This window comes from Propithecus coquereli, unplaced genomic scaffold, assembly GCF_000956105.1.
Source record: "Propithecus coquereli isolate 6110/MARCELLA unplaced genomic scaffold, Pcoq_1.0 Scaffold107, whole genome shotgun sequence".
In the NCBI taxonomy this organism is placed as follows: Eukaryota; Metazoa; Chordata; class Mammalia; order Primates; family Indriidae; genus Propithecus; species Propithecus coquereli.
The window spans coordinates 1787109-1800639 of NW_012134636.1; the positions used below are offsets into that span (position 1 = coordinate 1787109).

Here is a 13531-nt window from a genome sequence, read left to right on the forward strand (position 1 = left end):
CGTGACCTTGACCAACTTAGCTTCTTTAAGCATCCATTTCATTCCTATAAGGTGGTGTAATAATGGATGACAATAAGCAGCTGCTTCTTCTTCTTCTTTTTTTTTTTTTTTTTTGAGACAGAGTCTTGTTCTGTTAACCTGGCTAGAGTGCAGTGGTGTCATCATAACTTACCGCAACCTCAAACTCCTGAGCTCAGGCTCTTGCTCAGGCTGTTCTTGAACTCCTGACCTCAAGCGATCCTCCCGCCTCAGCCGCCCAGAGGATCACTTGAGCCCAGAAGCTGGAGGCTGTCAGGGAGCTATGATTGTGCCACTGCACTTCAGCCTGGGCAACAGAGTGAGACCTTGTCTCTAAGAAAACAAATACATGTATACACACACACACAGGGAAGAAACCCAGATCATGTATCAAATGATTTAAAAAAACAAAGAGGGCCAGGTGTGGAGGCTCACACCTGTATTCTTAGCACTTTTGGGGGGCTGAGGCTGGAGGATCTCGAGCCTAGGAGTTTTAGGTTGCAGCGAGCTATGAACACACCACTGCAGTCCAGCCTAAGCAACAGAGTTCAGACCCTATCTCTTAAAAAAAAGAAAAAAAAAAAGGGTAGTAAAAATAAATTTAAAACAAATCTAAAATAAAATGATGGAACCAAACATATATCAATAAATAGGATAAGCTCAACTGAGCTTAAAAAATAAAAAGATTCTCTGATTGAATAAAAAAATAAGTAAACCCCACAATATGCTGAATAGAAGAGACCCAGTTAAAACAAAATACCTGCCTGTAATCGTAGCACTCTGGGAGGCCGAGGCGGGCGGATTGTTTGAGCTCAGGAGTTCGAGACCAGCCTGAGCAAGAGCGAGACCCTGTCTCTACTAAAAATAGAAAGAAATTAATTGGCCAACTAAAAATATATAGAAAAAATTAGCCGGGCATGGTGGTGCATGCCTGTAGTCCCAGCTACTCGGGAGGCTGAGGCAGGAGGATCGCTTGAGCCCAGGAGTTTGAGGTTGCTGTGAGCCAGGCTGACGCCATGGCACTCTAGCCCAGGCAACAAAGTGAGATTCTGTCTCAAAAAAAAAAAAAAAAAATATCTCAGAAAGCTTGGAAGTAAAAAGATGAAACAAAAAAAGAATAAAAATGGATGGATTTCAGGGAGATTTGTATGTGTCCATAGACTTCCTTTTTCCCTAATAAAGATTTATTTTTTAATTAATAATGATGACAATAGTTTTTAAATTATAAAAATAACATAACATTGCTATAGAAAATCTCAAGGATAGAGAAATGAAGTAAGAAGTCACCCTGATATTGCCCATGGGAATATGGATGTATAGATAGTTCTTGACAGGCTTTCCCCATACACATCCATAATTATAGTCAAATTACATATAACATTTCACTACATATAATATTGTTACATCTAACATTTCACTATGTTTTTTCACTAATACTGGAGCCTAAGCATATTTTTCGTTATTATTAAGCAGATTTCTTAATTATTATCTTGGGCAACTACACTAACTGATTTATTCATCCATTTAGTAAACATTCAGTAAAGGGGCAACGGAGCATGAGTGTAGGCTCTGGAGCCAGACTAGCTAAGTTAATACACCAGCTGTACCACTCAAAAGCTGTATGGCTTTGGTCAAGACTCTTAACCTTTCTGTAAAATAATTTGTAAAATAATAATAATATCTACATCATAGGGTTGTCATGAGGACTAATTAATAGATGTCAAGCACTTAGAACAGTGCCTGCCACATCATAAGTACTATAAGTGTTAGCTATTACTGTTACTATTATTATCATTATTTTACTATTCAAAGGGCATCTGCTGTGTGCTCAGTTCTCTGCTGGGGCACTGGAGACTCACAGATGAATCAGATGTAGTCCCTGCCCTTGGGAGCTCCCACCTTGGTGCAAGAGACAGAAATATAAATAAATCATTACCTTCTGTAGGCCAGAGCTTCCCAGACTTTTCTAGTGAGTTGCCTGTCTGCAAAGGCAAGTGACTGCATCCCCCTGGGGGAATCTAGGGGCACAGCTGAAGGCAGCCAGGCTGAGAATGTCTTTGAAGTCTCCATATTTCATCTTCAAAATTCATGCAAATTTTATATTCTTCTCACATTGCATCCATGTTTAAATTAGAAAAAAGAAAGGGTGTTTTAAATGTACTTATAGTCATCTAGCTTTATCCACCAGATCATGCAGTGAGGACCCACTTGGAGGAGCACAGACAGCCCATCTTTGTGGGCTGGGCAGAGGGAGAGGAAGGGAGAGGGTATAGGCCTATGGTAGAGGGGACTGCTCAGCTGGGTCTAGAGGGCAAAGTGGACTTTATTAGAGAAAGAGGAGCAGAGTTGGCCTGGTAGAAGGAATGGCATATGAAAAGCACAGAGGCATGAAGGGGCAAGTTTAGGAAGCAATGGTCAGTTTAGTATGACTGGAGTGTGCAGTATATATGGAGAAGTATCCAGAGAGCACACTGGGAATGAACAGTGATGGAATCAAGAGTTTGAGCTTAGGCTATTACTATTATGCACTTGGACTCCAGCTTCACCAGCTCTTGGGGATGCTACCTTTTTTTTTTTCCTTAGATCGAGTCTCGCCCTGTTGCCTAGGCTAGAGTGCAGTGGCATCATGGCTCACTGCAATCTCAAACTCCTGGGCCCAAGCGATCCTCCTGCCTCAGCCTCCCAAGGAACTGGGACTACAGGCATGCGCCACCACCCCTGGCTAATTTTCAAAAGTTTTTGTAGACATGGGGTCTCGCTCTTGCTCAGGCTGGTCTCGAACTCCTGTCCTCAAGCAATCCTCCCGCCTTGTCCTCCCAAAGCGCTAGGATTACAGGCGTGAGCCACTATGCCAGCCAAGTATGCTACTTAATGTCTCTAAACTTTAGTTTTCTCATTTTAAAAATAGGAATAAAAAAGGTGCCTATCTCATAGAATGGCAGTGAGGATTGAATTAAATCACATATGTCAAGTGCGCAGCTGTGATTTTGATGATGTCAAATGACTCTTTGTTGTTTCCCACCCTACAGCCAAGTGAGGCACAGACTGGCCACCCCTGGCCAGTCACCCATTTCCTCTGCCAACTTCCAGATCTAAATGGCCTGGAATGCAAGGCATCTATAGGGAACCAAAGACATACCTCCCATGCCTCCAAACTAAAGGGTGATGCCTGCTGCCCCCAGCTCACAAATCCCTTCATGAGTGGGCCCTTGCCTACTGCTCCAGCCTCATCTCTCCTTTGTAGGTCTACATGCAACTCCTAGAACATACTATCTTGGTTTGCACTTGCCATTCTCTCTCTCTGGAACACTTTTCCTCTACTTTCCCATCCCTACTACCCTGTCCCACCCTACCATCACCTGGCTAAACCCTACTCATTTTTCAGGTCTTAGGTTAGATGTCAGGTCTTCAAAGCCTTAACCTCGACATAGCAGGTATGCAATGACTATTCATGAAATGAGTGAGTGACAGAAGATACCAGGCCAGGCCTATGCAGAGGCTGGGGCCAGAATTCAGGAAGGGGGTAGGGACTATTACAGAGGATCATGACCTACCCCCACTCTGGGCCCTGGGCAAAGTGAGCCAAAGCTATTTTAATTCTATACTCTATAACCATGCCATTCTGCTGACTTTTTGAGATCAGGTTTAAATACCAGCACTATCCAATAGAACTTCCTAAAATGATGGAAATATTCTGTATCTGTGTTGTCCAATGTGGTATTCACCAGCCACATATGGATACTGAGCACTTGAAAGGTAGCTAGGGGCCAGGTGCAGTGGCTTATGCCTACAATCCTAGCACTCTGGGAGGCCGAGGCAGGAGGATCACTTGAGCCCAGGAGTTTGAGGTTGCAGTGAGCTACAATGACACCAACGTACTCTACCCAGGGTGACAGAGCAAGGCTCTGTCTCAAAAAAAAAAAAAAATGAAGAAGAAGAAGCCTTCACTGACCTTGACCTTCTGGACCAGGTCAGGATCCCCTGTTGTACACTGTCATAGCAGTGTCCCCTTACATTAAAGCACTCATCCCAGTAGTAATTTTATACCTCTTTGTGTGATTCATGGATTAATGTCTGCCTCACTCCAGAGGGCTGGGATGGATTTGTTTTTCTTCCTCGTGTATCTCCAGTTCCTACCATATTAAGTGCTAAATAAATATTTCTGGAGGGATGGCAGGCAGGGGTAGGCTTCCAGGTCTGGTTAAGGAACATGAGCTTCAGAAACCCCAGTTCTTGTCTTTTGCTCACACACTAGCTGTGGAAGCTTTGGAGGCAGGAGGTTCCTTTGGCCTGTCTGGCTTTCAGCTGGATTCTGATTTTGGCCTCTCACCCAGGGCTGCAGCCAAGATCTCTGATGGTTCCCAGTACTATGTTCTGCTCATCATCACTGATGGAGTCATCTCTGACATGACACAGACCAAGGAGGCCATCGTCAGTGTGAGTCTGAGGAGGAGGGCTTGGCAGGGAGGGGTAATGGCAATACTGTGAAGCGGCTGAGATTTTACCCTACTTGCAAGCTAACAAGTTAGCCTGTCAGTTTCATGGGTGCTCGCAGTAGACACAAGACTCTTGGATCAGAGACAAAGGACTTTGTTATTCCCAGCATAAAACAGGAGCTGGAGTACCAGCACTTACTCTGACTAAGTCCCACTTCCCACAAGATGATGTGAAGAGGGCAAGATGACACTTTCACCTGCTGTGGATTGCATTACAGAAGAGGAACCCTAAGCTTAGGGAGCCTGAATCTTTTATAGTGAGCAGTAAGCATGCCTGCCCATTGTTCCAGTGGGAGACCTTTTTAATGATGCTGGACAGTAAATAAACCTACGCTTGCTCTAGAGGAAAACAATATATCTTTCAAGGCTGCTGATATATAAACATCCTTTTAAAAACAGTCTAGAACAAGAGAATCAGTGCCTCTGCTCACAAGATGTGCAGAAACATGACACACACAGAGAAAACTGTCTCCCAACAGTGACCTCCCCTGTTATGGCTGCTCACCTCAACCATTCACCCTCTCTCCCCCACAGGCCTCCTCATTACCCATGTCTATCATTATTGTTGGTGTGGGACCAGCCATGTTTGAGGGTAAGTAGGATGCAGGTACCCATGAGTGGGACTAAGAACTGGGGAGAAAAGTGGGGGTGCGTAGATGGATCTGGACACTAAGGCCTGCCTCACAGAAAAGACAGGGTGGTTACCCTTGGGGAACCCTGGCCAAGTCACAGACCTTCTCTGAACCTGTTTCCTCATCATAACTAAGGCTGATGATACTAATACTTCCTCCCAGGGGTTCTTGAGAGGATGGAATGTGTGGGAACACATAATAATGGTAATAACAATGTTTAATATTAACACAATCATTAGACATTCTCATGATGACCCTGAAGGGGAGCTAAGAGGGAGGGCGCAGCACCGGTTCGGGCTGGAGAATCCAATCAGCTGAGGGGTGTCTTTCTGCAGCAATGGAAGAGTTGGATGGTGATGATGTACGCGTGTCCTCTAGGGGACGCTACGCAGAACGGGACATCGTTCAGGTAGACCTGACTTAGAAGAGGTGGTGGAACTGAGAGGCACAGTGGGAAGAAGAGGCTAAGTTGGGAGCCACTCTCCCTTACTGCCTTCTCAATCACCTACCCTTCTCCCCCTCACCTGTCATCCTTCCTCATTCACTGAATACATTCTTTTGACAAATAGGAAGGTTGCTGCAGGCTTGATAGATCCATGGTGTAGGAGATCCCCAAGGTCCTTGCCCTCTAGTGGAGGCAACCAACAATAAATAATCACACAGCTACGTAGCTATATATCTCATTAGATTGTGATGAGTACTCCAGAGGAATATCAAATGCCACTATGAAAGCCTATAACAGGGGATCTCACTTAGGTACCATAGTCAGAAAAGGGTTCTATTTGAAAACAACGTTTTTGCTGAGACCTAAAGAAGGGTATAAGCATTACAGGGAGAGGAGCAGCATGTGAAGAGGACCTGAGGCTCAGAAGAATTGGCCTAATCAAGGAAAAGGCAGAACTGAGGGTAGCAGGATCACACTGAGTGAGAAGAGGGAGCCAAAATTGGGGTTTTGTTCTTGAAGAATTGGAAAGCTCTTGGAAGATTTTACATAGGGGAGTGAATGAGAGGGTCAGACTTGCATTTTTAAAAGATCTCTCTGGCTGCTACATGGAACATGGACTATAGCAGGGCAAGAGAGAAGGCAGATAGACCCATTAGTGAGGAAGCCTTTGAAGTAGTAGAGGGAAGGTGATAAGGATCTTGGTGGAAGCAGTGGGGATGGTTCAAAAGGTATGTGAGAAGAAAATGTTACAAGACTTGATTTGATTAGATGGCGATGGGGAGTGAGGGGGCTTCAAGAATGACTTGTAATCTTCTACCTTGAGCAGCAGAGTGAGTAATGGTCCCATTTGCTGTGAAGGGGAAAGCTAGAAGAGGAGATATGGCAGAAAGAGCTAGAATTCAGTTGTGGACACATTGGGTTTGAGGTATCTGTGACAACTGAATGGTGAGGAAGTATGTGAAACCAAATATGTGGTTCTGGACCTTAAAAAAGAGATCAGGGATGGATATATAAATTTGGGAGTCATCAGGGAATAGTTTTCTTCTTCTTCTCCTTTCTACTTCTCTTTTCTTTATCAGCCCCCCTCTCCCAGCAACCCCTTCCTTCCTCTTCCTTGCCACACCCCCTTCCCTCCTCCTGCCCCCCCCTCTACTTCCCTCCAGGGAACAACTTTCAAGGAAGTGTATGAAATCACCCAGGAAGAGAGCAGAGAGAGAGAAGGGACCAGGTTTAGAGAGCAGGTAGACCCAGAGGAATGAGGGGGGAGGGGAAGCTTCCAGAAGGGTAAGAGAAAAACCAGAAAAGTGTGGCATCTAGAGTGGGATGTGCCCAGAAGGATTATGGTCAAATGTAATGGAAAGCTAAAGTGAAGTGCAGCAAGATGAGGACTGAAATATTGCCCACTGGACTGATTTAGCAAAATGGGGCTATTGATGACATTAGCAAGAACAGTTTCAGTGGACTGCGTGAAGCCAAATTGAAGTGGGTTGAGGGTGAATAGAAGGTGAAAAAAAAGTGGGTGGAGAGAAAGCAAATGTAGAAAACTATTCAAGATGGAGGGGAGAGAGACAGTGTGATATTTTGAAAGAGATGCTGGGGGTCAAAGAAGAATCCTCCCTGCTGCACCCCCATCCCCTCTTTCCAGGCCACAGCCCACACCTTCTTGTCTGTGCCTGTCCCAGTTTGTCCCATTCCGAGACTATGTTGACCGGTCGGGGAACCAGGTGCTGAGCATGGCCCGACTGGCCAAGGATGTGCTGGCCGAGATCCCGGAGCAGCTGCTGTCCTATATGCGCACTAGGGACATCCGGCCTCGGCCCCCACCCCCTGCTAACTCCAGTCCAACACCAGCTCCAGAGCAGCCCTGAGGAGTCTACATATCCAATGCCTAGCAGTCTGCTCGCCTGCTCACCCACTGCTTCTGCTGAAAGCCAGAGGCACCTGGAGCCCTGGACCTCACTAGGAGGGCCAGCTTGGAGGATTGGTGCTGGCTGACAAGCCCTCTGCTCCCTCGCCTGCAGAAGGGCCTGGCACTATCACCGCCTCCCTGCCTTCATGCCAATAATAAAGCTAATCTTTACACCTCTTCTGTCTCATGGGTCTTGGAGAGAGAAGACTAGGGGACCCAGGGCCTGCAGCTCATGGGTCTTGGAGAAGGAAGAAAGACTAGGGGACCCAGGGCCTGGAGCCACACCAAGAGGGAGGGAGCAAGAATGGCTTGGGTTCATCCCTATCCTAACACACATTCATCCAATCACTTCATACATTCTTCAAACACTTTAAGAAATAAGCGAAATGTGTGTGTGTGTGTATGTTTTTTCCTCAGGAGAGAGGCCCATAGCTTTCATCCGATTCTCAAACAGGTTCCTGATCTCTAAAGGGGTTGACTTTAAGATGACTGTATAATTCTGCTTGGATCTATTTATTGTGAAATTTTTGATTAAGGAGGATAACAACAGCTAATATTTTCTTTTCACATTCACTACATATCAAACACTGTGCTAGGTGATTTACAAGCACCATCTCATTTAATTCTCACAACAGCCCTGTAAGAGTAGGTACTATATATTATTCCCATTCCAAACATGAGGAAACCGAGGTTCTGAAAGGATAAGTCACTTCTCTATAAGAACTTATCAGTTTGACTTCAGATCCCAAGATCTTAACCAGAAAATATCTTCCTGGAGTGTCAATTTTATTGGGATGCTTTTTGGAAAACACCATATATGAAAACATACATTTTAGGGGGTCAAATGCAAAGTTTGCATTAAGATAAAATAGAAGCTTTCAGATGTTTTGGGCTTTGCCCCAGAACCCTGGAAGACCCTTTCGTGCTCCTCTTTCATGACAAAGCATTGTTTAACAAGAGTGTCTCCTTGGCATCCAAGTTCCCTGAAGCCCCCAAGAACAATAGAGTTTTCAAGCTCCGTTTTAAAATAAGGAACTTGAGGAAGAATTTAACAACTTGCCCACATTCACATTGCTAGGAAGTGGCCCAGTCACAATAAATTAGCTATTCGTGTTTGACACCATCTTCCAACCAGCAACCTGTAGCCATGCAGCATATCCCTGCCAACCCACAGGGCTCCCAGCACCTGAATCCCACTTTACCATACACACCCACCAGCCCCCTGCACGACCTCAAACCCGGCCCCTTCCTTCAGATCCACACCTTCCCTCCAGCCCCTCTCCTTTACCTTTCTCGAGCTCCTTCCCTTGGTCACGCCCTGTTATCCCTAATCGGTCCCACCTTTTCCGCGTTAGCCCCGCCCCTTTGCCTTTCCCAAGCCCCGCCCTTTCCTTCTGCCTCGCGTTGTTTTTTCTCAGCTCTATCCTTTATCCCCAGTCCAGCTCCACCGTCCAGGCCCATCCCAAACTCCGCCCTGCCTTTCCTGAGGCCCACTCTTCTGTTCAGCCCCACTCTTTACTCCGCTATTCTCCTGACTGGGCCCAGCTTTCCAAATAGCCCCGCCCCTCTCGGCAAACCCCGCCCCACAGACTGGTCTATTCTTCCCGCCCCGCCCCGCCCTACCCATAACTCCAGGCCGACGTCCCCGTGGCTCCCAGCCCTGCCCCCCAGCCCCGCCCCGTGGCTCTGGCCCCGCCTCGCCGCCTTCCTCGGAGACCAAGGCCAGGTCCCTAACGCAGCCGCGGCGCCAGCAGGAGGGAGGGAGCAGGGAAGGAGGAGGTAGAGGGGGAGGGGAGAAGGGCGGGCTCCTCACGCCCAGCCCCGCGCTCACCGTCTGTGGCCGCAGATTCGCCACAAACGGCCCAACGACCCCGGATCCCGAGTACAGCGACTTCAGTCTCCAGAAGCTCAACTTTAAGATGGAGGCGCTAGAGGAGCCCTGTGGGGTGTCCAGGGCCCTTTCCGAGCCCCAGAGGACGGCCTCTCGGACCTCAGAGGGCGGTGGGGATCCGTGACGAAAGTGCAGCTCAGCAGCGCCGCGGCGCCAGATTTACCCTGCGCAGACGCCGTCGCCGCCGCTGCTGCCGCCGCCGCTGCCGCCGCCGCTGCCACTGCCTTTGCCGCCACGGTCTCCGCCGTCGCTGTCCCCGCGCTGTCTCCGGGAGCTTCCATTGTTCCAGCGGCGCCGAGTCCCGAGGCCGGGCAACCTAGGAGCTTGCGAAACGGGCGGCGGCCGACGGAGTTGAAACACCGGGGCGCCAGCGGGACCGGGAGCAGCAGGGGTCAGCGCGGGAATCCCGGGCAGCTGGGGCCAGAGTGTGTGGCTGCAGGGGGCCGGGGTGGCGAGGTCTACGGTCTCCGGAGTTGGGGCTACCCCTTTCCGGCCCGACTTTCCCCGCCGGCCTCCCCAAGTGGGGGTCGGAGCCCCGGCGGGCGCGCCCGGAGATGAGCCCGGACTCGAGGTTGCCGGTGAGTGCGGGCCTGGACCGGGGCGGGAGTGGCCGGCAGGGAAGGGTGAGGCTACTTTCGCAGGGCGCGCACTGAGCTGCCTGACCCGGGGACTTCTTGGGCTACTACAGTTGGGAGAACTGACAGTGCATTCTCTCCCAGCCGGCATCCCTGGGCAACAAGTGTATCCTTCGGGGCTACCAGGGCCAATGGCAGGAGGAGAGCCTTGTTTAACTTGTTTAACTTCGACAAAGGGGAAACGCCGCCGCATCCGGGAGAGAGGGCTGCAGGCACTGCCGGGGCCGGGCCCTGTCCCTTTGGCCTCCGCCCCCTACTTCCTCCAGCCGCCATACCCTTGGGTCCCAGGCCGTCCCCGCGGGCTTTGAGGTCTAAGCTCTCCCTCGCCTGTGCCTCTGCCGCCGGGTCCCAACGGGACATTCTGGGTGAGCTGTGCTACTTCTGAAGCTAGGGCAACAGAGCCGCAGCATTCATCTGGGACCCAGCTTGGAAAGAGGAGAGCTTGTTTGTGCCTCTGGTTGGTTTGTGTTTAAAGACACAGCTGCAGGTAGGAACTAGAAGCTCGTTGGAATTGAACGTGTAGATTTATTGATGTGGAAGTCAGGGGCTGTTGACAGAGGAGCTGGAGCAGTCCACTTGACTGGTTAAGCACAGGAAGAGAGAGGCCAGAGGGGTCACTGTCAGGAAGCTCAGGGTGGCTATGCCTAGCTAGGATTTTGCCAAGCCCCCAGCTGAATTGTTGAACTCAACTAGGCCGAGAGAAATTGGGACAGTGTCTGACCAAGCTGGAATTCCTGGGGGCTGGTGCCATCTGCTGTCTCCAGGAACATTGGAGAGGGGGAAGGGAGAGCCCCTGAGGACCAGCATGGAGCTGAGCATTCCTAGATTGTCATGTTCCTGTTTGTATCCTTAGGGCCTGGCACTTGGTAGGCCTTCAGTTGATGTTGCATGAATGGGTGAAGGAGGAGCTCAAATGTAACACCTACTGATATCACTGACTAAATGACCTCAGTTTTCACTGGGCTCCACAATACGTCTCCCTACCCAGTCCCTGGACCAGTGTGAGCCTCCCTATAAAGACCTCAGAAATAAACTAATTCCTTCTATAATCCAGTGATTTATGCAGGAGTCCAGAACTAAATCATTGGCCACCATTCAGGCTTCTACATGAGCTAAAACTAGTCTTCATCCCATCTCTCTCAGCTCCAAATCTGGTGATCCCCTCATTCAGCTATTCATTCATTTGCCAAAAACTAAGTGTCCAGTGCACGCTAGGTACAGGGGATATAAAGGCAGATAGGCTTTGTTGTTTGCACTGCACAACTCCCAGTCTAGTGGGAGGAGAAAAAGAACTTCCAATATGGCAAGTGCTGTGGTGGAGGTGAGAATGAAATGCTGTGGAAACACAGCTTCCTATGGGAGAATCAAAGAAATCATAACAGAAGTGACATTTGAGCTGGGTTTTGAAGAATGAGTAGGAGCTTACCAATCAGAGAGGATGGAGGGCATTCCAAATAGAGATCATTTTGTAGGAATGAGAGGTTAAAATATTCGGGGAATGGCAAGTTGCCCTGTGTAGACAGAAACAGCTGTAACTGGTAAAAAGAATCTAGAAAAGAGCTCCTTGAATGTCAGCATAGACAACTTAGATATTATCTTGAAGAAACAGGGGAGCATCAGGAGGCTTTTAGACAAGAGATTGGCCTGATCATTGCTACCTGGTAGAAAGATCACTCTGGCCACATATGTAAGATTGGGCTAGAGAAGTTGAGACACAGGGCAGGGTAACCAGGCAAGTGGTGATGAGGGCTCAGATCAGGGCCATGGTGGAGGAGATGGCATTCGGAGACACTGTCGAGGTAGGCTGGCCAGGACCTGGTGACCCCTGGGGAGAGAGAGGACTGGAAGAGAGTGGGGTCTCTGATACATGTGGCCAGGAACTCTTTCCCGGGCCTATGCTAACTGATCTGTATATTCTAGATGTGACAGCATGGGGGTGGACTTTGACGTGAAGACTTTCTGCCACAACTTGCGGGCAACTAAGCCACCATATGAGTGCCCCATAGAGACCTGCCGCAAGGTCTACAAGAGTTACAGTGGTATTGAGTACCACCTGTACCACTATGATCACGACAATCCACCACCCCCGCAGCAGACTCCGCTCCGCAAGCACAAGAAGAAGGGGCGCCAGTCACGCCCCGCCAACAAGCAGTCACCCAGCCCCTCAGAGGTATCACAGTCACCAGGCCGTGAGGTGATGAGCTACGCACAGGCCCAGCGCATGGTGGAGGTGGACCTGCATGGTCGTGTCCACCGCATCAGCATCTTTGACAACCTGGATGTGGTGTCAGAGGATGAAGAAGCCCCTGAGGAGGCCCCTGAGAATGGTAGCAACAAGGAGAACACTGAAACGCCAGCTGCTACTCCCAAGTCAGGCAAGCATAAGAATAAAGAGAAGCGTAAGGACTCTAATCATCACCACCACCATAATGCTTCTGCAAGCACCACTCCCAAGCTGCCAGAGGTGGTATATCGGGAGCTGGAGCAGGACACCCCTGATGCCCCACCCCGGCCAACTTCCTATTACCGGTAAGGCCACCTCTACCTCCCAGCTCTGGAAGACTGTTCAAGGAGGGCTCAGGAGCCAGAGAGAGGTGACAGGCACAGATAGGAGAGTAGCAGGCATAAAGAATAGCGAAAGAGTACTGACCCTGCCATGGCAGTAAGAGGAATGGTACCCCTGCTAATAGTGGCACTTGCTCTACACTGCCACACGCCAAGCCCTGCATTCAGTGCTTTATAGCCACTCCTTTATTTTATTCCCAAAACTCTCTCAGGTAGGTATTGTTCTCATTTCACAGATAAGGAAACCATGGTCATGAAAGGTTGCCAGACTTATCTAAAGTCATATGCCAGTAGACAGCTGAACTAGGATTCAAAACCCAGGTCCCTCTGACTCCAAAGCTGCACTATTTCCACTGTACCAAAAAATACTGTTTCTGATTCCTCACCCCCTTCACTCCCTCGCTGTGTGGCTTTGAGAATGCATCCAGCTTCTGATGTTCTGGTGACCCCATCTGCAGAGCAGATACAGTGTTCCTCTGTCAGTCTACAGGAGGAAGGCTAAGGTCACTTATTTCATAAGGTCCTAAAAGCAGTTTGTAAATCTGCTTTCATTTTTTTCTGTTTTTGTCATTCATCCTTTAGCACTGTGGTCCCTAACCCCAGGCCACAGACCAGTACTGGTACCGGTCTGTGGCCTGTTAGGAACTGGACTGCAGAGTTCTGCCTCCCCCCACGCCACCCACCCATCCGTGGAAAAATTGTCATCCATGAAACTTAGGAATCAGGCTGCACAGCAGGAGGTGAGCGAGTGAAGCTTCCTCTGTATTTATAGCTGCGCCTCATCATTTACATCACTGCCTGAACTTCCCCCTACCCTGAGCACCCCTCCCTCCTCCCCCCACCAACCGTGGAAAAATTGTCTTCCATGAAACCGGTTCCTGGTGCCAAAAAGGTTGGGGACCACTGCTTTAGTATGTTTAAGCAGTATTTTCATTGTCTA

General features: G+C 49.0%; 2 protein-coding genes across 7 annotated transcripts in view; both read left to right on the forward strand.

Moving 5' to 3' along the window:
• The window catches only part of CPNE9 (copine family member IX), a 20500-nt gene extending 12829 nt beyond the window's left edge, over positions 1-7671 (forward strand). The window contains exons 18-21 of one of the 2 annotated variants that reach the window (XM_012646658.1): positions 4353-4455; positions 5049-5106; positions 5482-5555; positions 5716-5808. In XM_012646658.1, coding sequence (XP_012502112.1) covers positions 4353-4455; positions 5049-5106; positions 5482-5555; positions 5716-5751 — 271 coding nt within the window. In that variant the 3' untranslated portion in view covers positions 5752-5808. Of the gene's footprint in view, positions 1-4352; positions 4456-5048; positions 5107-5481; positions 5556-5715; positions 5809-7273 lie in introns of those variants that run through there. The other variant, XM_012646654.1, reaches the window with a different exon arrangement.
• A 1878-nt stretch (positions 7672-9549) lies between these two features.
• Positions 9550-13531, forward strand: part of BRPF1 (bromodomain and PHD finger containing, 1) — a 16486-nt gene continuing 12504 nt past the window's right edge. For all 5 annotated transcript variants that reach the window (XM_012646753.1, XM_012646730.1, XM_012646745.1 and 2 more), the window contains exons 1-2: positions 9550-9969; positions 11947-12555. In XM_012646753.1, coding sequence (XP_012502207.1) covers positions 11957-12555 — 599 coding nt within the window. In that variant the 5' untranslated portion in view covers positions 9550-9969; positions 11947-11956. The remainder of the gene's footprint in view (positions 9970-11946; positions 12556-13531) is intronic.